Genomic DNA, 25,387 nt, shown 5'->3' with positions numbered 1-25,387 from the left:
GTGTGGCTTTGTGTCTTCCCCAGATTTACATTGATAGTTTATTATGTTTTTATTATCTGATTGGACCATACTTTTAGGCCATTTATTTCCTTGAGAAAACATCAGATGTATTTGGAGGGCCAAGAGTGATAATTAGAATTTCTAACCTACGTTTCTGTTGTACAATGAGAGCTATAATCAGATAAAAGAATTATGTGGCTAACTCTTACAGGGCAAAAGTTGCATTCCTAGAAAAATATAATAAAAGAAAAATGTATGAAATATATAAGAAGTACAGATTCCTTGTTGTAAATCCATATAACTAAGTTAGAAAAGGCAAACTATCAAGCAGAAATACTGTTAAAACACATATACAAGACTTCAGTTTCAGCACTGACCTTAGGTCCCTCAGGTGTGTGAGATGAGTTGGTTTAGAGCTCCTTTCCTTCTGGCAGCAAACGCTGGTATCATCTGGGGTCCCCAAATACAGAAAAATGTCAATAACCAATAAATGACTGTGTCTTTTTTTCCTTAAAAATGAATCTGTTGGTATTTTACGTTTTAATATGCTTTTATTACCTCTTAATGTGCTGTTAGAATTCTTTGCAGCAAGTATTGCAAAGTATTTTTTGAAAAAATATTTTTACCTTTTAATGTGCTTATATTACCTTTTAATATGCTATTAGAATTCTTTGCAGCAAGTTTAATAAACCTAAATCAGGTTAAACTAGCTTCATTATCTGAGCTGTGAACTGGTGGAACGCTGTGATTTCTTTTCCAGATCAGAGCATCTCTCACCATATACCACATGGCTATCTACTATTTCGGACACAGATGCCCTTATAGCTGAGTGGGGCAAAAGTGGTGTCGTTACTGTTGATATGGGAGGTTGCATCAGGCTTTGGGAAACTGGACTCGAACATCTGCAGCGATCACTCATGGAATGGAGAAACATGATTGGACAAGAAGGTGACAGACATATGCAGGTACTGCTTCAATTGACCTTAGGAGACCTCCTAAGGACGTACATTCAGATATAAATTTTAGTTGCCATGCTACAGTCATGAAAAAATTTTGGACCAACAACTCAAATATCTTTGCTTAAATAATAATTTTTGTACTCATAATAGAAAAAGACAAATCTGTCCATTTAGATAGTGAAAAAGTAAAAATGCACCCTTTCAGTTTTCTGTCAGTGCTTAAATACGCAGGTTTCCTACACCACAACATGTCAATACATATGTCGGCCTCTATTTTTTGATCTTAAGATTAATCAGTTCCCAGCAGCACCTTTGCATCTGTTCTCACTTTTGCTACCTTCATTGTCAGCATCTCTACATGCTACCAAGGAAACAAGTGCTGAGAACCTAAAAGGCAGCCCATTATTATGAGGCCAAACTTGTAGACTAGAGAAGATAAGCAAAATTATGCATCCAATAGAGCTGTGCTTTTCCTAACTTCCTTATTTCCAAATAATGCTAGTTGAGCAGTCATAAGAAATAGACCCAACCCTGCACTGTAAAGATATATGGTAACAGGTCACCAAAGTGAGAGGAAATGCCACAACTCCAGAAATGCCCCAGTCACCGCCCAATCTCTCTGCTGACCGGAACCAATGTGAACAGTGAGGAAGGCTGTGCTCCCATAAATAGTAAAGCATATCATAGAAGGATTTCTTGGTACTTTATTTATTTTAATCTTCAGAAGAAACTTCTGTTTACATTTCATTTTTACCCAGCAAAAAGTAAGGTAGGTTCCTACCAACTGTGTTGCTCTGCAAAGCTCTAGTTAATATGATAGGAAATTTCCACAAACTGTTCCATTGATACCCGATTAATAATTACTATTTTATGGGTTATTTTAATGGTTCTTCTTAAGGAAAAAATAGATATATTTGTGAATGAATGTTATATGTATCTCTTGGATTCTTAAAAGCTTATAACATTTGAAAATCTCAAACTAATGTAGGCAAGCAACCTCAAATCCTTTGAAAGGGTATGAATATATTAATTTAATTAAGCTAAAAGAAATGTATTGCTCAAAGATAAACATGTCATTAAGTGCAGTGATCTCACAGCAACAGACTGAATGTTGGTCACTATCCATAACAATAATTAGAAAATTAATTAATTATGGTTCTGTTTCTTTTATTATTCTTAAACATTAGTTTCTTCTCCCTTGGAATTAAGCTCCTCTTTTCATTACAGTGATTGATGAGTAATAGTAACTACTACTACCGTATTTGAATTTCTTGTATTTTATTCAATTTCCCATGTGTTGTAGATATCTACGGTCATATTTTTTTTTTCCTGTGGTGAAGATTTGTGGCCTAAATTATCTTTCACAACAGAATTTTAAAAAGGAATTTTACTCATGAGTTTGATAACTGGTCTTGACTGCTACAAAAACTAACCCCTATTTTAACTGTAGCTCTTACCTTCCTGGTGGCTTCCCTGACTCTACTGTGCATCTTTGTATTCCAAGCGCGTAGCATAATGATTGGCACACAATAAGCAGTTAATATGTTTATGCTTATATTCATATATACTACATTACACTGCTCATTGAAGCTATTTGATAACATGGAATTCTTCTTTTGAACTGTCATGAATTATTCTAATTTTTAAATATACCTAAGTCTCTACTGAATGAATATGTAGTTATTAAGTTAGAAATGAACAGAATATCTTAAGAATAATCAAAATATTCAGCAATATTATGCAGGACAATATCTGAATGTTTTTGAAACCAGACACATTCCAGGAAATGTATAACTTTACGTCTTCAGTTTAAAGTTTAGCTGTAACAGAAATAAGACGTATTCAGTAATAAAACTACATAACTTAGAATTGAATGATAGTTCCATTTGGAAAATTAGAATAGTTGTTATCTATTCTTCTTCCATCTCTGATGGTCCTTGATGTTCTTCGGTTGATGATGAAAACATATATGCATATTCAAACTGAGAAACAAGCTATGAGCATACATCTTAATGTCTAAACAGTCAGGATTAATGGTCCAAATAGTCTACCATTGTTTTAATTTTTGGTCATATTTCTCCTCTTCCTTTTTCACTGCTTGGTAAATAGTGAGGCATCATATTTAATTGTTCTTACTTAGACCCATCGATGTTATTATTTACAAGTAGTTTGTGCAGCCAAATCTAAATGGGAAACATTCCAGAGACAATGGTAGTAACAAACAAAATTGTGTCTTTTACAGTTCACTTTAATGCAATGCCCCAAGCTATTCCTCACGTATGAACCCTTTATTCAACATAGGTCTGCTCCTGATTTTGGAGCTTGAAAAATGACTTTCGTAGAAGTATTGAGAAAAAAGAACAGGAAGTACCATCCTTCACGCTTGCCGGCTGCCAGCAGCTTCCCGTTACTAGCACAGTAACGTGATCTCCATCTGGTGGTCAGAAGGACTTATTTTACATCCTAGAAAAAGGCCTGCTTTGCGCTCCAGTAGTTTGAGGCAGCCCCAGGCCTGCCGGCAACGTGAGCTTTACACACACCTGTCCTGTCTGGGTCCTGTTGGTCCTGAGATGCTCCTTTAGGTCAACAGTGAAGGCTGATCAAACAACCTACTAAGCCATCCCCCACCTGTTGACCCACATCTTTCCCTGATGCCTTTGCATAGTAGCAGAAGGACTGTTTATATTTAGATAAATTATCTGTTATTTACATGCTTTATCACTATCCTTGATGACGTTGTTACATCATCCTTCTGGAGTTATTAGCATTAAGCCATGGTTGCTTTGGATGTTTGTTTTTGTTTAATGATTTGGATTGATTGTTTTCCATAATGAGTATAGCTTGCAGAAGAGTATTTTTTTAGCTCTGCATATAAAAGTGCTCATTAATTTTACATGCTTTGATAGGAACATGTGTTTTTCTTAGAGTAAACAACTATGACAACAAACTCAAAGTATTACTGTAACTATAATTCAAGGGCCCGTTACTAAGAATTCATATTTATTACTTTTAGACTCCATATTTTCAGATGTACAGGTTAATTATAGTCCAGAATTTCTCTGACTGTGCTTCACAGTGTTCTCTATAAAACATATTTGTCATATTTTCATTTAGTTGCATTTGGGTTCCTCCCAAGAAGACTGTTAAAGCTACACCACAGTTTCCCTTAGAAATCAAGTCATCTTCTCTAAAACTCCTGGTGACTATTCTTGTGGGAGCAAAAAGGCTAAAAGTTTACAGCTTTGAAATGTTTTGTCTAATCACAATAAACTAATCAGAAGGTTAAATCTTCCATATATTATTGGTAGGATCTTTTTGAGCCCTTTGAATACTTCCTTAACTACATACTTGAAAAAATGGGTAGAATCTTTAAAACAGAAAGGATGGGGACTAATTAACCCTTACAGTTAAGTTAGTGCTTGATACACAGTAGATACAGTAAATATTTAAAACTAGAGAGGCATAGACAAAAATACATCGAACATGTATACATAGATAGACAGATAGATAGATAGATAGATAGATAGATAGATAGATAGATAGATAGATAGATAGATAGATAACTAGTTTATATTAAGCACTATACTCATCCTTTCCCCTTTTTAAAGAGGATATTCTGGGAATATAAGTAAATGTGGTTTGCTATACTTAGGTAACTAAACCTGGCCTTTTCTTTAACCACAGTCCAAAAGTAATGATTATTTAAACATCTCAGTAAGATGGTAAGGTCTACTTTCAGTTTTGGAAATCACAAGATTTCATCGGTACTCTTATTAGTAGATTTAGTTTTTCAGCATACAGGCCGTGTTATCTCCAGACCCTCCGATGAGGTTTGCAGTTCTTTGTTCTTCTTAAGGGGTATAGTCCACCCTTGCACTTCATTCTTTGCTTTGACTAGTAACTGAAAATACTTGCCAGTCTGACTCAGTGGATCATTGTTATAGAACAATCTATATTTTATAGGATTATTGCATGTACATATGTCTTTTGGAATCTTCCTCGGCCCAAAAAGGCAATACTTTTTTTTTTTTTTATAATTTCCCATTGTATCTCCTAGTGATGTGTTTGTAGAGCTGGTAGCAAGATGTTCTAGCTGTTTGCCTATCTGATAACATTTGGGCAGTGCCTCTAATAATTTTTCCATTGTTTATTCCTGTTAGAGGAATACTAGCTGTAGAAATTCATTTTGAATCTAGATTTTGAAGCAAACTTTTCAGGAGTACCTAATGAAAATGCAGGATCCTCTTGGCATTGTAGTACCCAGGGGTGTGCTGAGAATCCAGCTCTCTCTCTGGGAGTGGTGGGCGGGGTGGGAGGGCCAGTTTACAGTGTTTGCCAATTTCCATGGTATAAGTACTCCCCTGTGGCTGATTTCAATTTACCAAAAGTTAACAATCTGCTGGTAAAATCTCTGAAACTAGTACAATCTGCTCCAGCATGCCACTGGCTTGATGAAGCCTTTAACTAGCTCCCCAAGGATAGTTATGACAGTTACCTAACCACAGGGTCTTTCAGAAATAAGTCAGTGGAAATGTGGATAAGGAGAGAACAAGGCAAAGAAAAGGTAAAGGGGTCCTGAGAACACAGATAAGACGGTGTCATGTCATCTCTAGGAAGTGCTGGAACTGCAGCTGTTCCAGTTACAGACTGGCCACACTCTTCTTGAGACAGGAATTTGATTTGAGCAAAGAATTGGAGAGAAGTCTATACCCAAGTAAGAAATGAATAACACTCATGGGTTCATGAGTAAGGGCCCCCTTTCTTATAAATATTATTTCAGAAGCAAATTGCCAGTTGATTTTTACATTCCTCCAGAATTAATGCTTCCATTGGATCACAACTCAATCAGTAATTGCTAAATATAACTAAAAATCAACAACCTACCTAAGACAAGCAAATCAACAAGCTTAGGATTTTAGGGAAGCCATGGGTTTTCATTAAACTTTGGTGCACATACAACAAAAATGATATCCTATAAATTATGAGAATTATGAGTATTATAGAGTTATAAACTAATATTAAAAATAGAAATATCACCTAACTTTCACACTTTAGAAAAGGCCCAACCTTAGGAAACTGCTTTTGAAATCATTAGCAGCAAAAATATTTCAAATACTCCTTTCTCTCAGGACAGACCTTAAGATAATTATTTTATATGGTACTATATCCTCAGTGCATATTGTTTAAGAGTATAGTCAGTATAAGTAAAAAAGTAACTTTAGCAAGATTTATGTAAAGTATGAGGAAAAGAAATGAATTCTGTAATATATTAATTATAAATTGAGATGTCAACTGCTATAGAAACAAAACTTTGATATATTGATAGATAAAATTATAATTTTAAAAATAAGCCTTTTGTTTAAGAGCATAAAATTTAAAGTGATCAAATCTGGGTTCAAATCCATGGTCCACTTTGCATGTGGTCTTGGGCAAATTACTTATTCTTTCTACTCCTCACTTTCCAATCATAATATAAAGACAGTACCCTCTTACCTTACCAAGTTGTCGTAGAATGAGATTCATTAAAATCTGGTCCAGAGTAAGTGCTCAATAAACAAATAAAAATTAGAAACTTAGAATTTAGGTAATGTTGGCCTATAGAATTCTTTAATGCTTACATGGAAACAAAGCCAAATTAAAAAGAAACAATGTTTTATCCAAACAGCTAATATTAAATCATGACCCAATGAGTTATATAATTCATCATCTATCTTAGTGTTAAAATGTGAGGTTTGTTTATAGCCCCGTTTAGGAAAAATTTTGTCAAGCCCAAAAATGGAATTGAAAAAATGGTCAGTGCCTAAACCTGTCAGCTTGACGAAAAGCAGGAAATCAATGATAGAACAATTGTTAGAAGAGGATTGTAGTGTTTAGCCACATTCAAAAGACAAATTAGAACAGGACAAAAAAACACACAGCAAATATACATCACCTTTAGCCTGAGTCCTGAGAACAAAAAAGAGCAAGACAAACTTGGAACTTTCTTAGTTTTTCTTTATGTAGCACTTTTTTGTTTCTCCTTATAACATTCTAAAAATATCTTTTTATTTTCTATTTCTCACAAGCTCAGGCCACAGGTACAATCTCTAACCTTTGTCTTTGAATAGTTCCATCAGTTCATTCATTTATTTATTTCATTAACAGTTGAGCACCCAGAATTGCTAGGATAAAGGAATAAATGAAATATCAGGTGCAGATTCAGGGAACTTATAGTCAAATAGATCTATAACCAAATAAATTATGGTGCATGTGGTAAAGAAAGAGGTAGACGCATGATTCAAGGATTGGAGGATAGCACAGAATAAATTAACTCTATCTTTGGAATGTCAACAACAGTGAAAATGTTGACAATCGGTGGCTCCAAAATGAAATAGTACCTGAACCTGCTTTTAAGGAAGAGGTAAGAGACTCCTGACAAATCAAATACATGTGATTAGTTTTGCCTCTTGTCAAAATCCCAGTAAAAGAATAATAAAAGATCAAAAAAGGTAGAAACCCGCAAACACAAAGAGAACCGAGATGCAACAATACTTTGGAGGATAGAAAAATACATGGGTGCATCATAACTGAGTTAGTGACTAGAGAAAACTAAAACCCATTCTTCCAAAAGAGGAAGCCGACAAAGCAGAAGCTGCTTTATTCCGTGGGAGCCCATAAAGCATCAGGACTTGAAGACACCATATACCTATGAAGGTTGGAGTGTGAGGAAGATCAGTTGAAAGTCTGTTTAGAGGCCATTTGGACTTCCAGATTTTCACCTCCGTTTTATGCACCTGGGCAGCTTGTTCTCCCCTAAACTAATAAAAGACAGGAGCTGTAATAGATATTTACACAGGTTAAGACAGGAATGAGACCATATAGCCAATAAGAAGATAAAGAATCTGCTTCCCTTACTTAGATCTCACAAAAATTACATCCATATTTATACCTCTTGAGCAAGAGATTGAAAAATCCTTCCTGGAAACTGACATACCCAAGAGAAAACCTTTTCTGATGCTAACATCTGGAAGTTCTTCCCTAGTAATCTTATAAGAAAACCTACTTGTTAGCAAACCCTGCCTTTATGCAAAAAAATTTTCAGTTCATATTTTAATGCCTTATTCTTAAATGTTAGTGGATAGCATCCTGAATAAAAGATGGAAATCAAAACAACAGAACAGAGAAAATAGAGGTGATGCAGAAAGCAGAAAAACATTTCACAAAGTGACAGTTGTTACTCTTAGGTAAGAGAAAATACTGTTATCTTAAAACTAAAACGGTTGCTATTCTAACATGGGAACCTTCAAAAAATAAGAAAAATCTCTTGGAAATTAAAAGGTAGTAGCAGATAATAATTCAAAAGAAGGAGTTGGACATTAGGCAACTCTCTGAAAAGACAAAGAATTTGAAAATAGCAGAGAAAAGATAAGTTGTATCTGACTAATAAAATTTCAGAAAGAGAAAATGAAAGAACAGGAAATAACCCAAAAAGTCATTTTAGAAAATTTCACTGAACAAAATAACAGGTATTCAGCATAACAAATGGAAAACATACACACACACACACACACACACACACACACACACACACACACAAACCACCCCACCCAAAAGTATATCCACTTGAAATTTTAGAACCCTATGGATAAAGAGACAATACTGAAAATGTCTAAGTTGGGGGAAGTGGTAAACAGAAAATATTAAATGTATTAGAAGTCCTAATGGCACTAAGCTTCTTGACAGTAGCATTGGAAGCTAGAGAGAATATTATTTCCAACCTAGAATTTTATAGAAAGCCAAGCTATTAAGCATACATGAGAGTAGACTAAAAACATTATCAAACATCCAAATCTCAAAAACACTTTCATTTTTTTTTGGGAAGCTACTGATGATGTACTCTCAACAAAAGAAAGTAGTAAACCAGGAAAGAGTGGTTTTAGCTAGGGAAGAGGCAGGCATAATTCCTATTATGATTGGGGAAGAATGTTCTAGGATGACAACTGTGAATCAGACCCTAAAACACGCACACCAAAGCAGAGTGGGAAAATGGAGTTCTAGAAAGAATAGGTATCTGAGGAAAAAAAGGAACCAGTAATGGGATAGGATGACAATATTGAGAGGAGTTCACAGGTCTGCTAAAGAATTTGGGGAACAATTAGAGATAGATAAATAAAGTAGAGCTAAGAATTAGTAAAGAGTACATAAGTAGTACATTGATTAGTAGAAAGAGTTAAAGTTATATACAACAATATTATGTAAAAATATATATAGCCTATATAGTGACATACTATCATAATTAGATATCTAGAAAAAATATGGTAATATATGGTAACACATGTTACTACATATAGTAACATGTATTACCATACATATACAGTAAATAAAGTAAACAATATTGATTTAACCAAAGTTTATGATAACACTCTATTAGGAGGATAAGGAGAGGGAAAGTGAGTAATATGTTTTTCAAGGTAAGAGAGGTGAAATAATTCTCACCTTTCATTGTAAGAAGTCAATAGATAATATCTGAAATTTAAAAATAATGAGAATATAAGAACATTAGTTAGAAATATGAAGGTAAATATCAGAAGAGAAAACAGAGTTGAAATAGCAACCTTTAGGGAGTGGGAATTGGGGGTGAAGATGGTGGAGATCAAGTTCGTTATTTTGTTACTCATCCTGCTGTATTGTTTGACTTATTAAACTACTTCTATTTACTACTTTGATAAAAATTGAAGAATAGTTTAGAATAATAACAAGTAGGAATTCACCAGGTAGGAGAAATAAGAGTAGTAGTCATGAAACAGAGGTTAAATTTAACTTGTCTTTTTATTCTGGCCACTTTAAAAATATGTATTTTTAATAGAACTGAATGAAGTGGTTAATTTTCCTTATTTCACTACAAAATGACTCCAGAGTTCCATTTTGAATAAGATGGGGGTAAGCACACTCTTCCCTGTCTCTCCCACTGAATTTAGCAATAAAATGTGGATGGAATGCATGGAGCAACTATTAGAGGTCTCTGAAAAATAAATGGTGGCAGATGGATTGAGGAAGAGGACTGGAACCTGAACTACCATTGAACTGGCCGTGTTTCCCTTTTACATCCAGAATCCCCTGGCCTTGAGCCAAGGGAGCCTAAAAATGGAAGTGGGCCCTCTCAGCAAACTAGGAATAGAAGAGGACTTTCTCAGCCTGATAAAGTGCATCTGCAAAACCCTGCAGCTAGCACCACACCTAATGTGAAAGACTGAGTGCTTTTCCCCTCAGACTGGGAATACCGCAGAGATGACCATGCCCACAGACCCATCATTCCTATTCAATATCAAACCAGAAAGAAGTCCTAGCCAGTGAAAAACAAGAAACATAAATAAAAGTTTACAGATTGGAAACAAGGAAATAAAACTGTCCCTGTTTGTGGAAAACATAATTGCTTACGTAGAAAATCCCATGGAATCTACCAAAACAAACAACTATTTGAACTAATCAGTGAGTTTAACAAGGTCAAAAGTCAATCATATTTCAAGATTTTAGCAATTACTAATTAAAAAATTAATATATATATATATATATATATATATATATATATATATACACACACTATTTACAAACAACCCCCTAAAAATGTAATGCTTATATATAAACACATGTACAGGATATGTATGCTGAGTACTACAAAACACAAATGAAAGAAATCAAAGGTATATTTATAAAATAAAAGGAAAGATATACCAAGCTCGTGGATTGGAAAAGTCAACATAATAAAGATGTCAATTCTCTCTAAATTGATTTAATACAATTCCAATCAAAATCCTAGAAGGATTTTTTTTATACGTGCAGACAAGCAATCAGACTAAAATTTACATGGGAAGGCAAAGGAACTAAGATAACCAAAACAACTTCTTTTAAAAAGAATAAAGAGGAATGATACTACCCATACTACAAAATACTTCATGTAGTTTTAAGATTTACTATAAAACTACAATAATCAAGATGGTGTGATGTTGGTGAAAGGATAAACACATAAGTCAATCAAATGACATAGAGTACTCAGAAATAGATCCACAACGGCAAATGCATTTTTAATTTTTAACAACGATGTCAGAGCAATTTAAGAAGAAAGGATAGTATTTTCAACAAATGGTGCTAGAACAATTGGACATCCATATGCAAAATAAACAAGTTTAAAAACCTATTCATATTTAAATGAAATGACTCAGTGGCTGCCAAGCCAGTAATAAGAGTGATTGACAACAGTAAATAGGACCTGCCATGTCATCTTCCATTGTTACTATTAAATGAAGAATGTAAAGATAATTCCAAATATTTAAACTCCTAAGGTGAAGAAAGCTAATCTGTTCAGAGAGGTTTTTTTTAAAAAGAAAGTCCCAACCTTTGGTATAATTCTGTAGGTTAGAAAATGTTCCAGGTATGTAAGTCACAGATCAGGGCAACTGAGGCCCAGAGAGGTTAAGTAACTTAACCAAAGTCACACAGCTAGAAAGGGGCAGAGTCAGTGGTTCCATAATGTATGCTGTTTATCCACCATGTTCAACAGCCCAAGCAATATTATCAATTTTCAGCATTTAGTCAGGGTGTCCAGAATGCCTCCCCATGCCAAAATCTGAAAATGCCAGAGGATTTAAAACAAGGTATTTATCTCTGTATAACCCCATCAGATCATGCTGGTTCCAGTGGAAATCAGTGTTTCTGAGGAGCCGAGTAATACTATGCAGCCCTGTGGCAAAAAGTAATAATTCTTTTGAATGTTCTTAAATATTAATGATAGAAAACAAGAATCCTCAATGATTCTTATGCCATTTGTTAAATCCCTGGCACTATTTCCTTTCAAAAACAAATAAAATAGGTTAAAGTGTTGCACAGTTTCCATGTTGTTCAAGTGAGCAAGACAGCAGAATCTGAACTTGGTTTCTAGAAAAGCAAGCCTGCTGGCAGGAAAGGCCTAGCAACCAGAAGAACTGCAGCAGGGAGGGTTCAGTGAGCAGAAGAGTGAATGCACTGGTATCCTCCAGCACCACTTAACAACCTCACGGTTGTGTGACAACGACCTCATCAATCTTTCTTTCCCCAGTGCTAATGGTTAGCTCTTGGGAATCTATGATCTCTATTGAAGAAATGGGGCATTGAAAGTCAGAACCCACATTTGGATACTGCTTCTCCTCAAGGATGTGCTTGAATCACTGTGGGGTATTTAGAGGAAAACCAATGCCTCTCAAATTTAAGAAGAGTGATCATCAGTTCCAGGGGCCAGTGAAACAGTAGTACTGTGATTGCACAGAGGGAAGATCCCCAACCTATCTCAGTGTCATTTTTTTAAATGTGTATGATAAAGCAAAGGAATATCAGAAAAGCAGAGATCAAGTGGCACAGAGAATAATAGAAAAACCCCTCCATCATTCCTTTTCTTGACAAATAGGTTATGTTAAATCTGTGGTCATTTCATTTGCTAGTACTCTGCTTAACCAGCTTTTAGAACTGCAGTGGTTCAATGTATTTTCTCATATTGCTGTAACACATTTAATAGTTTAAAAGTTAAACACATTAGAAAACACAAGACCTGACAGGGGTTGAAATGATTTTCCAAAACTGGTTTCATTTGAACCTCTGTAGGATTTGCTGGTAGGAAGATAAAGGTATGAAAATGGGTATTCTCCCATATAATTACTGCTCACTTTCCAGGCAGAGCACAGCCCATATATTCTACCTAGTAACTGAGTCTTTAGTATTGTCTGCTTCCATCAAAAAACTGCTAAAACATTAAATTCCAGAGAGAAAAGTGTACTATTTCTAGAGTGGGCGTGTGAAGGCCTGAAGCTGCAGGGGAGAACAGAAGGCTGGCTGGGACCCAAAAGCCAGAGAAAGTAGAGTAGCTGGTATGTCCCAGAGGAAGCTGGCACTTCATTCACCAGAGTTGCTGTTCTTTTCCAAAACTGTTGCATTCCCATGATTTCATTTAAGCAGTCAAGCATCAATCTTATTTCAGCCATGTTTGTGTAACCACAAAATAACTGTTCCTGCATTTTTTAAATGAATCGATTTACCACTAATTGCCTGCATATAAAAATAAAATGAAAACTTTAAAATATAATCTCAATCTGTACTATGAATGGCCTTCCAGCATTCCCAAGTTTCAAGCAACAATTGATACCTATAGATCCAAATATAATTACATATTTGTCATTATAAATACTTCTTTTCATGGGGAAGAAGTTTCCCAGTAATGTCATTATAGCTACAATCTAATGGTTGCGTTAGTTGAATCTCAGTTCCTTAAAAATTCTGTCAGTACCCCACCCCCACTCAATATTTGTAGTTGATTTTCACATAACAACAGTGTATATTGTCTAGACCTGACTTTAGGAAAGTCAACAAACCATAATTTCCTAAGGACATGATGGTAATCCAAGCTGCAGAATTTCTTTGTGGCATTGGTAGGTTGCCATCTATTGAATTACAGAATCTATGGACTAAAAATAGGTGTTTGAGTCTCTCGAGAATCAGCCAGTCAGAATGTTCTTGTGGGGCATTTACTCTGTCCCCACCACAGAGATAGAAACATCCTGAAAGAGGAAACATGGATCTACCCTCAGGGAGTTTATACCATCTAATTGGTGAGATGGCACTGAAGGCCATGAAACAGCAGCAATAGTGCAAAACTGTATATAGTTCGATATGAATTAGGGGATTGGGACCCTGTGCTGTAGTAGTTCAGAGGGGAGTTAGCTACTCAGATGAGATCCATAAGCGAAGGAGATGGGGCTAGAGTTGAATTTTCATTTCATTCACATATTTACATAGTTCCAAAGGAGATCAGGTGGCACTGAGAATAGTGTAGGCATTCCAGGCATTCCAGAAAACATGACTCCAGGGGTAGACAGAGATGAACACCGTGTTTCCTTAAGAAGAGAAAGAATTGTGCCTTAGGCTCTGATCACCACAAATCCAGGACTGACGTGGGTGCAGATACCAGAGAGGCAGTGAGCAAGGACAGAGCCCATAGGGCAGATCCAGTGCAACACCCACTGTCTCAAGGAAACAAGGGAATGCCCACCCGAGCAGAGGTGGGGGGAAGAGCTGTGTCTGGGACCGCCGCACATGCAGCCTGGGGCACTCGTGTCAGCACAGTCTGACTGGCACAGGACATTTTTTTTTTTTGAGAGGGCATCTCTCTTATTTATTGATCAAATGGTTGTTAACAACAATAAAATTCTGTATAGGGGACTCAATGCTCAATGCACAATCATTAATCCACCCCCAGCCTAATTCTTGTCATCCTCCAATCTTCTGAAGCATAACGAACAAGTTCTTACATGGTGAACAAATTCTTACATAGTGAATAAGTTCTTACATGGTGAACAGTACAAGGGCAGTCATCACAAAAACTTTCGGTTTTGATCACTCATTATGAACTATAAACAATCAGGTCAAATATGAATATTCATTTGATTTTTATACTTGATTTATATGTGAATCCCACATTTCTCCCTTTATTATTATTATTTTTTTTTTAAATAAAATGCTGAAGTGGTAGGTAGATGCAAGATAAAGGTAGAAAACATAGTTTAGTGTTGTAAGAGAGCAAATGTAGATGATCAGGTGTGTGCCTGTAGACTATGTGTTAATCCAAGCTAGACAAGGGCAATAATACATCCACAGATGCAGAAGATTTCTCTCAAAACAGGGGGGATGAGGTTCTAAGCCTCACTTCTGTTGATCCCCAATTTCTCACTTGATGGCCCCCCTGTGACTGTGCCTATCTTAGGTTGTTCCTCCCTTGAGGAATCTTACCCATCTCTGGCTAACCAGTCATCTTCCGGGGCCATACAGGGAAATGTAAAGTTGGTAAGTGAGAAAGAAGCCATATTGTTTGAAAGGGTTAGCTTTTTACTTCTTTGAAGATTTATGCCCTGTGGCTTCTATGCCCAGCATTTGTCTTGAGGTATCTTTACCACTTGGAGGAGTTATGATACTCAGTGAATTTGATATGAGGCACGAATTCTATTTAAGGGTTGTAATTAGGAAGGAAGAAGAAAAGTTATAGAGGTAGCAGATGGAAGAAAACATGGGAAGATTGATTATTTCTTTGTCATGTCTTCTTGTAGAGTAACTTAAGCATGTGCAGGTTTTAAACTACTAATTAAATTGCGTGCACACATTAACATAATAGGAATACAGTTACATAACCAAAGCAGATCTATAATTACCAGCCATCTCCAGTGAAGCCAGGAAGACCAGTTAGGCACCCTAGGCATTTGTGAAAATTTGTCTATGATATAATGGATATTGTCTAATTGTACTTGAACAGTCTGAGAGAAATCAGACAAATTAAAACAACCCATTCCTGGGAACTGTTCACATCCCATATGTTCTTTTAACAGTAGATAGTCTATAGTTGTAAGATTTTGGAGCGCTACAACTTGCATTTCTCCTTATTCTTGGTTGAGTTCCAACAGTATAGATCCAGTCAAATTTGTTGTTTTACTGTATGCACAGGTCAGCTTAGATATCTCCTTCTTCATTCCAATGGCAAGTCCAGGAACCAGTGAGATGAATGCAGCTACAACTGCAGCATCGCCTGGATCTTTGTTGAGGTTTTTTATGATCATCTTCTGGTATGACTCTTCCAGAGAGTGCTGATGTTGGAAGTTCTTCTTCATATCGTATCTTAGTTCATTTTCTGGGTAGCCAAATTAGGCTTTGATCCTCTGTATAAACACAAATAGACCCTTTGCCCACACTTTGATATGCCCTTTATACCATTGTGTAGAACTCACCACACAGGAACTGCTTTTTTTTTTAAGAGAAAGGAATATTATCAGAAAAGTGTACATCCATAGCTGATCATCTGACACCCTTTAAGTGATCAAAATTAAGGATATTTAAAGCATGCATTAATTGTTGATTTACAGTTAGTTTTATCCTATCAAGGAGTAATCCCCCTTCTCTTTCTTTTTTTGTTATCTTTAATCTACACTTACATGAAGAATATTATGTTTACTAGGCTCTCCCCTATACCAGGTCCCCCCTATAAACCCCTTTACAGTCACTGTCCATCAGCATAGCAAAGCGTTGTTGGCACAGGACATTTTTTAAAGCAGTTGAAAGGAAGTTCACCTTCTAGGCAATCCTTAGTCTGTCTTACACTTATCTGTAGTATATTGTAAGACAAACTTAATAGACCAAACTGCCTTTTGGGAAGTATTGCAATGAGGAGTCGTCTAGATGGGAGAAACGAGGCTGCGTGAGGGCCCCGTGAGGTCCTTCAGTTCCCTGTGCCCAGCAGCTGCTGACGGTCACTGAACAGGACACGCACAGTAGTGGCGAGGCTGTATTAGGAAGATGCCCTTGGGAGTGAGTCTGGCAAAAAGCCCTGAGTGAAGTAGAGCAACTGCGAGGCCAAGGTCATGGCCAGGCGTGAGTCAGTGGGGAAAGGCTGGAGAACATAGGGCATGGAGGCAGATGTTACGGATGTTTCTAGTTTGGATGTCTGGCAAGATGGTGGACCATTAAAAGAATCAGGAAAGCTGGAGAGGAGATGGGGTTCCAGGCATTTTACATACACTGAATTTGAGGCAATGGAAAGTATACCATTGACAGACTGCAGTCACTAATTGGAATTAAATACTTGGACTAGAGCTTCACGCTAGAGAGTTTCAATGATCTTCAGCAGGGAGGTTTTCGTTAAAGCCATGAAAATGATCAGATGCTACATAGAACAGAGAGATCAAGCAAAACAATCAGACAAATAAGCTGTGTTTTTAGAAATAAATAGAGTCAGATGCTTCTGAAAGCATATTCTTAGAGCCTTTTTTAATAAGGAATCTGTGTTCAAGCTGTTGGAAGACACTGTATAATTTAGTAGCCTCTTAGAGATGAAATTGCAGTTAGTAAAATCTGGCTTTGAGAAGTACCAGTAAAGAAACCTCTTTAACTTGTTTAACCTAATAGTCTCTATATTCTGGTTCGCTTTGCTCCAGTTCACCATGGACTCTGTTTAGTAGATCTCTTAGGACAAGAGCCTTAAACCAGTTCTAATCCTGCCTCATGACACAGACATGTTACATGACATTTATGACTTCAGAGAATAAGTCTAGCATGTTAGGGTTAAGTTGAAAGTTAAAAAAATAATTTCCTTCCATGCCTTTGAAGAGAGGACTTATTATTTCATGTGGTTCCAGGTTTATTATGCAGGGGAGAGATATGTAAAATGATGTTTACTAGGAGCTCTGGAAGTGACAAAAAATCAGCTCACAGTAACACAGCTATAAATGGGAATTCATTAGCTCATCTAACCAAGAAGGCCCCAGACCTTAGGCGCTGCTCTGGTCAAGAGCTCAGCATACGTTATGGGACACAGTCTCTTCCTTTGGCTATGATTTTTTTCTGGGGTGGCTTCATTTTTACACAGTCTTTCTCCACATGGTGACAAAGATGGCCCTGGTAGCTCTAAGCAATGTGGTTCTCCCAGCTGGCAGTCCCAGCAATATGATGGTAGGTAGGCCACTGATGATACATAACATCCATTGACTTTATCTTCCGTTCAATTCCTACAGCGAAAACCTCAGAAATATATGCTTGGTTTTCTAAGTACCCATTAGGGCAGAAATAAATACTGTAGTTACAGCTGTCTTCTCATGAGACTTCACAGATGCCAGGGTTCTGAATTAAATTTTCAAGTCTTTCTTGACAGTCCACTCATAGCATTACTGTGAGTTTTCCCACAGTGAAAACAACTTACTAATATTGGATGATTTTCATTTTTCTCTTCTAGATATTTCTGTTTTAAGAAGCAAATACAAGGCTGTTAAAGGCCGTATATTTACATTGCTAGTCTAGTTTGAATAATCCTTTCCATAAGGGACAATGACATCTCTAGAGCCCTAGTAGGAAAATGAGCAATTTAAATAGGTTTTGTGCTAGCCCAAGGGACAGGGCTGCATTTGACTGTGAGTCATCATTGCCTCAGCCACTCTACCCTCATCTTTACATATAAGTCATTACCCAGAAAGAGAAAACCCTGGCAGCATATCAGAAACACACTCATGTGTTCTATGTCTGGTTTGAGTTAATCCATAGAATTCCCCAACATATTATAAAGACTATTTCACAGCAATAAGTAGAAGCTATTATTGTTACTCTTGCTCTCTCAATAGTAAAATGCAATGTTTTTTTCCTATTCTGTAGCCCATAATTACTTAGAAGTTTAAAAATCAGCTGTACATCTCTTGGTTTGATGGTAGGAATAAGCTTCTTACTGTTCTCAAGATTAAATAAGAACAGACTTCAAGATTCTGAAGTGAGCTCTACTTCTCACCCAAACCCAGCTAGAGAAATATTCAGATAGATTTGTAGATAAATAGGTAAGATAGAGATAATATTTATATTTATTAATTTTTATCTTTACCTTTATATTTATGCATATTATATAAACATATATATTAGATACATTATATATATGAAAACCTTTCTAAAGTTGCAATAGCATTTCTCTGACAAAATAGGTTTTAAATCTCCCACCTCTGAATTTTTTCACTGTATCTTCTAATCTTTAATGAGTTTGAAAAGAGCATATGTTCACCAAGGGCAGCTGCTAATACAAACAATAGAAAGAAAAACATTCCCCCTCAGAGCCTTAAGTCCAAGCTCTATTTATAATTTTTGTCCTTAGATATGAACAAATAACATTTTGTTTTTCTTTGCCAAATCTAATTACATCTTTGAAAACTTACTTATTTTATCTTCTCTCCATGTATATTTTTTCATGAACCACTTGAAAGTCAGTTGTAGACGTGATACCCCATTACCTCTAAATACTTCAGTGAGCATTTCCTCAGAACAAAAACACTCTCCTGCAGAACCATAATACAGACCTCAAAATCAGGAAGTCAACACTGATACAGCATTAATGTCTAATCCACAGACCTTATTCAAGTTTCAGATGTCCCCATAGCATCCTTGTTAGCAGAAGGAAGCAATTCACATCATGCGTCACGTTCAGTTAACATGTCTCTTATCTTTCAATCCATTAACAGTTCCTCATCTTTCCTTGACCTTAACACTTTTTGAAATTATAGGCCAGTTATTTTATAGAACTTTCCTCGACTTGTTTTCTCATTTTAGATTCAGTTTGCACAGCTTTGACAGGAATATCACAGAAACGATGCTGTGTTTTTCTCAGTGTGTCCTATGAGGTGTCACAGGATTTGTCCCATGATTGGTGATGTTAACTTTGAACATTTGGCTAAGGTGTTACCTCTGCTGTATTTCCACACTATGAAGTTACTCTTTTTTCCCTCTATAATTAATAAATGTGTTTTGTAGGCATATATTTTGAGACTATATAAATATCATTTTTCATCAAACTTTCATCCATTAATTTTATCATCCATCAATGACCTTGCTTCAATCAGTTATTACTACTATAATTGCCAAATGGTGATTTTTTTCCTATTCCTTCATTCCTTCTACATTTATTATAGTGGGCTCTAAACTAAGGAAATGCCCTCCCTTCTACTAATTTCGCCTATTTGCTTTACTATATGGCCTTATGGATTTCTATCTGATTTCATAGGTTATAATCTATTGCCATTCTTATTTACTTTGATGCTCAAATTGTTCCAGATTTAGCCAATGGGAGCCCATTCAAGCCAGTTCCCTTGTCCTTTTGACATGCCTCAATCATTTTTTTAGCCCTTCCTTTGTGGCACAAAATGTAAATCCACTAACTTGTCGCTGATTTTCTGTACTGATACAAGTACTTCTTCTTTGGGCACTGCCTGTTGACTTAGGTCAACCAGTTAATACAAAAAAAGCAGTCTAAGCCGCTTGCACTTCCCCAAGTCAGCACATTAACCTGCCTTCTTGAATAGATGTCCAGAGCATCTGAACATTTGCAGCTCATTAGCTGCTCTGTAATATGCCTGCTCCCACCAGTCTGAATTGTGCTTCCATTCAATAGGAGACATTTTCACAGAGCCTTCAGGTTTAATTTCCTTGGCTCCTATCCCCTACACATACCAGTGGCACTCAGAGCCCCAGAATGCACTGCTGTTCATAATCATGTACAGTGAAAGAAAATCTACCAAGATCTGAGATAATATAGCTACCACATATGTAGAATATTTTTCTTCACTATAACAGGGTTGTATTGTGAACAGGCCTAAGATCATCCACTATAATCTTCCAGGCTCATTAAAGATTTGGTCTAAAATAGATAAATAATTTTTCTCCGGGCCATTAGCCAGTGCCTAAAGAAATATAATGACAGTGACTTTTGTTTTCTGTTATTTGATGCTTATCTTAACCATCTCACTGTGCTTCCTCATTAACTTTAAATAGTTTCAGACTTTTCTTGTTTATCTGACTGGAATTATTATTTCTACTGACCACATGAGGGTGTCCATGAGCTTGGAACAGGAGTATTCCAGATAACTTCAACAACTAATGGAACATCAACAACTAATAACTGTTGTCATTTCACTGTATTTGAAAGTTATGATTAAAAAGTATAGTTGGAATAGCCAGAAGACTTGAGTCAATGTTTTTTCCATTTAGAAGATCTTTTGACTGTCAAATGAAAGGCTTTTATGAAAAGAATTAAGAACTTTCAGTGAGGTGGAGTGGCACAGAGAAATTTCCTCAGGTCAAGAAATACGAGATTCAGATCACCTGGCCCCACCACTAATGTGTGGCTTTGGACAGCCACATCCTCTCTCACTCATGGCCTTAATCTCATCACCTCTAAAATGAGATAGATTGTAAATTGATCCTTTAGGCCCTTTCACAAAAGGCGAAGATGAAGACAGGATCTAAAATCACAATACACATCAAAGAACTTCTCCATCCCAGTGATTCTTTTTTTTATTGACTGCCTGCAATGTGTTAGCTGCTTTCAATGCATTCTCTCAGATAATCATAACAACCGCCACTTCAGGTTATTTATTATTATTATTCTCATCTGAAGTTAGGCTTAGAAATTTGCCCAAGGTCACTCTCCTAACTGAACAATGTTGAGATTTCAGCCTAAATCTCTCTAACTTAGAAGCCCATCTTTTTAATCCTCCTCCCTAGGGCCAAAAGACTAGTTTCAATGGAGACTTTACCCTTGAAGGAGAAAACAGATCATTCTCTGCATAATAGAGAAGCAACAAATGCTTACAGGTACTGGATGGGGGGCAGGCTAGGAGGGTCTGAGATGAACGGGAAGTCATGACCCAACTAGGAGGACAATCTCTATCTTTGTTGTTGCCATGTGAGAATACAGGCTAAATTATGACTTCATCATTCTCAAAAGAAGACCAAAATCCAAAATTTTAAGTGAAATCTCATCACTTGAAATTCTCACAACAGAGTCAGAATTTTTTGTGGGGTGGAGAGATGGCAAAACACTCCAGGACCCACAGATCTCTTTCTTCTCACGGGGGGTGGGGGTGGGGTCAAGAAGGGAGGCCCCATTCTCTTCTAAGCTTTTTCAACTTAACTTGCCTATGTTGGAATGTGCTTATTTGCTACACAAAACTCCAAAGCTCTAATGGCATTAATCATTTAAAGCAGGGATTGGCAAACTACCCCATCCATTTTTGTATGGCCCACAAGGTAAGAATGGTTTCTACATTTTTAATGGTTGAAAAACAATCAAAAGAAGAATGACATGAAAATTATATGAAAGTCAAATTTCAGTGTCCATAAATAAAATGTCATTGGAACTCAGACACGTTCGTTCATTTATGTATTGCCTGTGGCTACTTTTGCCCAACAGGGAAGAATTGGGTAGTAGCAACATAGATCGTATAGCCTACAAAGCCTAAAATATTTGCTATCTGGCTCTTTACAGAAAATGTTGGTCAACCCCTGCCTCAGAATACAAAAACCAAAAAGATGGACAGTCTGTCTCTGCTCTCTGCCATATTACATACATACCCTGAGATAACGTTTTTTTAAAGTAGAATTTGCTTAGATCGTAGGGAAGGAAAAGGAGAAAATAAAGGAAAAAAATAAACATAAATTTCTCAAAATCTATGCATAGAAAGAAAAAAATTATGTTTCTTCTCCCAAAGTTATATACAGGTCCTCTAACAAAAGCCATGGTATGTCAAATACGTATTTTTAGTTTTGTATGCCTTTTAAGGCATAAGTCACAATAATAAACAACATAACTATATTAGGTGTCGGGGGAAAGATCTCATCCAGCCCAGAGTATTTTTATTTTTTATGCATTTTATGAGTGACGAAGCAGAATTCTATACTCATAAAAAGAATGTGAAGAACTTCTTAAATGAAGTTAAAACATTCACACATCCCTTGAACCTGCATTTTTGAGCCCTGTGCCTTCCCTCACACTGTCCTCTCTGGCTGGCATGCCCACCACCCACTTCTGTGTCTCATCCTTAAAGGCTGAATACAGACGGCTCCAGCCTGTCCACCCCCAGCAGAATCATCCCTCCCTTCCTGGTGTCCCTGTGCCCTGGTCACATATGGTCAGTTACTTTGATGTGTGTCAGAAGGGCAAGCTCCCCAAAAGCAGAATTCATGTCCCATTTAGGCATCTGCTTAAGAGTCTGATACCTGGCCAGAGCTCAATAAATTCTTGATGGATCAGTGAATCAGTAAATGAATTTATAATTTATTTGGTCATTTAAAACTTGTATGAGGTCCCTCAGAGGGGTGATAAAAGCTGCAACTCTTTTGATGTTTCCTAGAAGGCTGACTCTTCGGTTTCTGTAAGTGAGCCCACAGTTCACTATAGCGGACTGTTGCTCAGGTGGGCAAAGAACCAAACTCCTTTCCCGCTCCTTTCCCCCCCTGCACTCTTTAGCTTGTGGCTGCAGAAGGGACACCTGTGAGCCAGTAGCCAGGACAGAGTTTGACTCCCAGTTGTATCCAGTGATTTTAAGAAAGTCATTTAACCTCTCTGAAGCTCCATTTCCCCATCTATAAAATAGAGCTAGTCGTAGCACCTACCTCACAGAATTGTAAAATCCAAAGGAGATAACATGTTCAAGTATTCTGCAATGCTAATGAAGTATATGAATGTGAGATGGAATTATTTTTTATAGTAAATCTGTACAATAAGATGGTTATAGAGCATGGGAAACTAATTTTAAAATTCATAAGGAGCTATTGGATAAAATTTGAAAATTTTAGGAATCTGAGTAGGTGTAGAAGCCCTTTTTGTTGGACAAGGGGCTAATTTTTTTTTTGTATCATTAGTATACAATTACATGAGCAAAATTGTGGTTACTAGATTCCCCCCATTATCAAGTCCCCACCACATACCCCATTACAGTCACTGTCCATCAGTGTAGTAAGATGCTATAGAGTCACTACTTGTCTTCTCTGTGCTATACTGCCTTCCCCGTGTGCCCCCCTATATTATGTGTGCTAATTGTAATGAAGGGCCTAATATTTTGATCATAACTTACATAGGTTAGGATGAACAACTCAAGGAATTGAATTCTTTCCTGCCCCAACCAGTTTTAGGAAGCCTGAATATTTGTTGCAGTGATAATTTTATCTCTACCTTGTGCAAGGAATCACTGGCAGTAGAATGTCTTAATCCTGGGATGTGATGCTGAATGTGTGCAACAGCTTTCTGGTATACTTCCTTCAGCTCTAAAATTCTGTGATTTGACATAAGCCCTGTCACTAAAGTAAATTCTGTTTTGCTGCTAAGAGATAATATAAAGTTGGAAGTGCATTTCAATAGAAATAAGATAGCACCCTCTCTTAACAGTAAACCTTTGGAAATTATAAAATGAAAGGAAAAAGAATAACCTTTTAATTAAATACTAACAATACTGAAAAAATTAACAATATTCAAAATATTAATTAAAAAAGCTCTGCCTCTACTCAAAATTATTCACAGAGACACATATAAAGTAAAAATATCCTACCAGAAATACAGACAATATGATTATCTGCCTGACTATAACTGATTGTTCACCTAATAAAAGTATGCTGTTTAGTTCCTTTCATTTTATTATAATATTCTTGAGTACCTGAAGATAAAAGTAACTTAGTCTACAGAATGCAGTATGTAATGTTTGTCTAAAAGAGATTTGCTTGGACTCCAAAGTCTTCCTACTCTAACCCATCCTATATAAACTGTTAGATTAAGTCTTCATAAGTAGTAGCCCTGAATATGTCACTGTATCAGAAACCTTCAGAAACTGCACCACTGTCAACCTGAAATACAACCCACTCTTCTTGGCATTCAAGGACTCCACAGCACACCCCAGCATGGAAGTACCCCGTGTGCACTCTAGCCAAGCTAAAGTACTTGCTGCTCCCCACATACAGCCCATCCTTGCCCTCCCCTGCACTTCTGCTCATGCTGCTTGCCATATGTGGCACATTCTTCTACCATTCTGTCTTTCCTGTTTCTGCAGGTCACAGCCATCCAACCTCAAAGGTCCGTGCCAAATGCTACCTCTGCCAGCCTGCCAACCCACTAGATTTATAGGGTACTTATATATTTTACTACAGTGCTTATCACAACCTGCCTTGAATTGCTTGTGAAAATGTCTTATTCTCCTTTATAAGGTGTTTTTTTTTTTTTTAAGTATTAGAAGTGAGGAACTGTGTTTTCCTCAGACTTATTTTTCCTAGGTGCTGGTACGTATTATACTTAACAAATTATCAATAGTTTTAAAAAATTAAACCACTTAATATCCAGAAATGATTGGTATTAGCGGTTCAAGCAGAAATGTTTCTTCATAATAACAGCTTTATTGAGATATAATTCACCCATTTAAATTATATGATTCAATGTTTTTTCATATAACCATAGAATCATGTGACCATCAGCACTACTTCCGGAACATTTCCATCACTCCAAAAGGAAACTGTGTATCCATTAAGTAGTTGCTTTGTGCTCCCTTCTCCCCCTAGCCCTAGTCAACCATTAATCTACTTTCTGATTTTATAAATTTGCCTATTCTGCACATTTCATATAAATGAATCATACACTTTATAGTCCTTTTGGACTGGCTTCTTTTGCTTAGCAATTAATATTTTCAAGATCGATCTATGTTGTAGCATGTATCTGTACTTAATTTCTTTTATTGCTGAATAATATTCCATTGTATTTATATAAGACATTTTATTTATGCATTCAATGATCTTTTGATCATTAGCATCTTTTTTAATCTTTTGATCATGAGCATCTTTTTATGTACTTGCTGGCCATTTGTACATCTTCACTGGAGAAATGACATTCAAAACCTTTCCCCATTTTTTTATATTGCATTGTCTCTTTATTATTCAGTTCCAGCAATTCTCTAAATGTTCAAAATACTAGACCATTATCAAATATATGATTTGTAGTTCTTTCCTCCATTCTGTGGGTTGTCTTTTCACTTTCTTGCTAGTGTCCTTTGAAGCACAGAAGTCCAATTTAAAGTCCAGTGTATTTTTTCTTTGGTTGCTTG

At 36.4% G+C, this 25,387-nt stretch overlaps 1 protein-coding gene across 8 annotated transcripts in view; it reads left to right on the top strand.

The window, feature by feature from the left end:
• VWA8 (von Willebrand factor A domain containing 8) overlaps nt 1-25,387 on the top strand; it is a 386,353-nt gene that overhangs the window by 257,335 nt on the left and 103,631 nt on the right. For all 8 annotated transcript variants that reach the window (XR_012121063.1, XR_012121064.1, XM_073212563.1 and 5 more), the window contains one exon: nt 761-965. Coding sequence is in view for 6 of the 8 variants with exons in the window: in XM_073212563.1 (XP_073068664.1) it covers nt 761-965 (205 nt within the window). In the remaining 2 variants the exon portion in view is untranslated. The remainder of the gene's footprint in view (nt 1-760; nt 966-25,387) is intronic.

Source organism: Manis javanica, chromosome 9 (assembly GCF_040802235.1).
Source record: "Manis javanica isolate MJ-LG chromosome 9, MJ_LKY, whole genome shotgun sequence".
Taxonomy (NCBI): domain Eukaryota; kingdom Metazoa; phylum Chordata; class Mammalia; order Pholidota; family Manidae; genus Manis; species Manis javanica.
The sequence above is the reverse complement of the archived record's forward strand: the minus strand, read 5'-3'. Positions and strand labels throughout refer to the sequence as shown.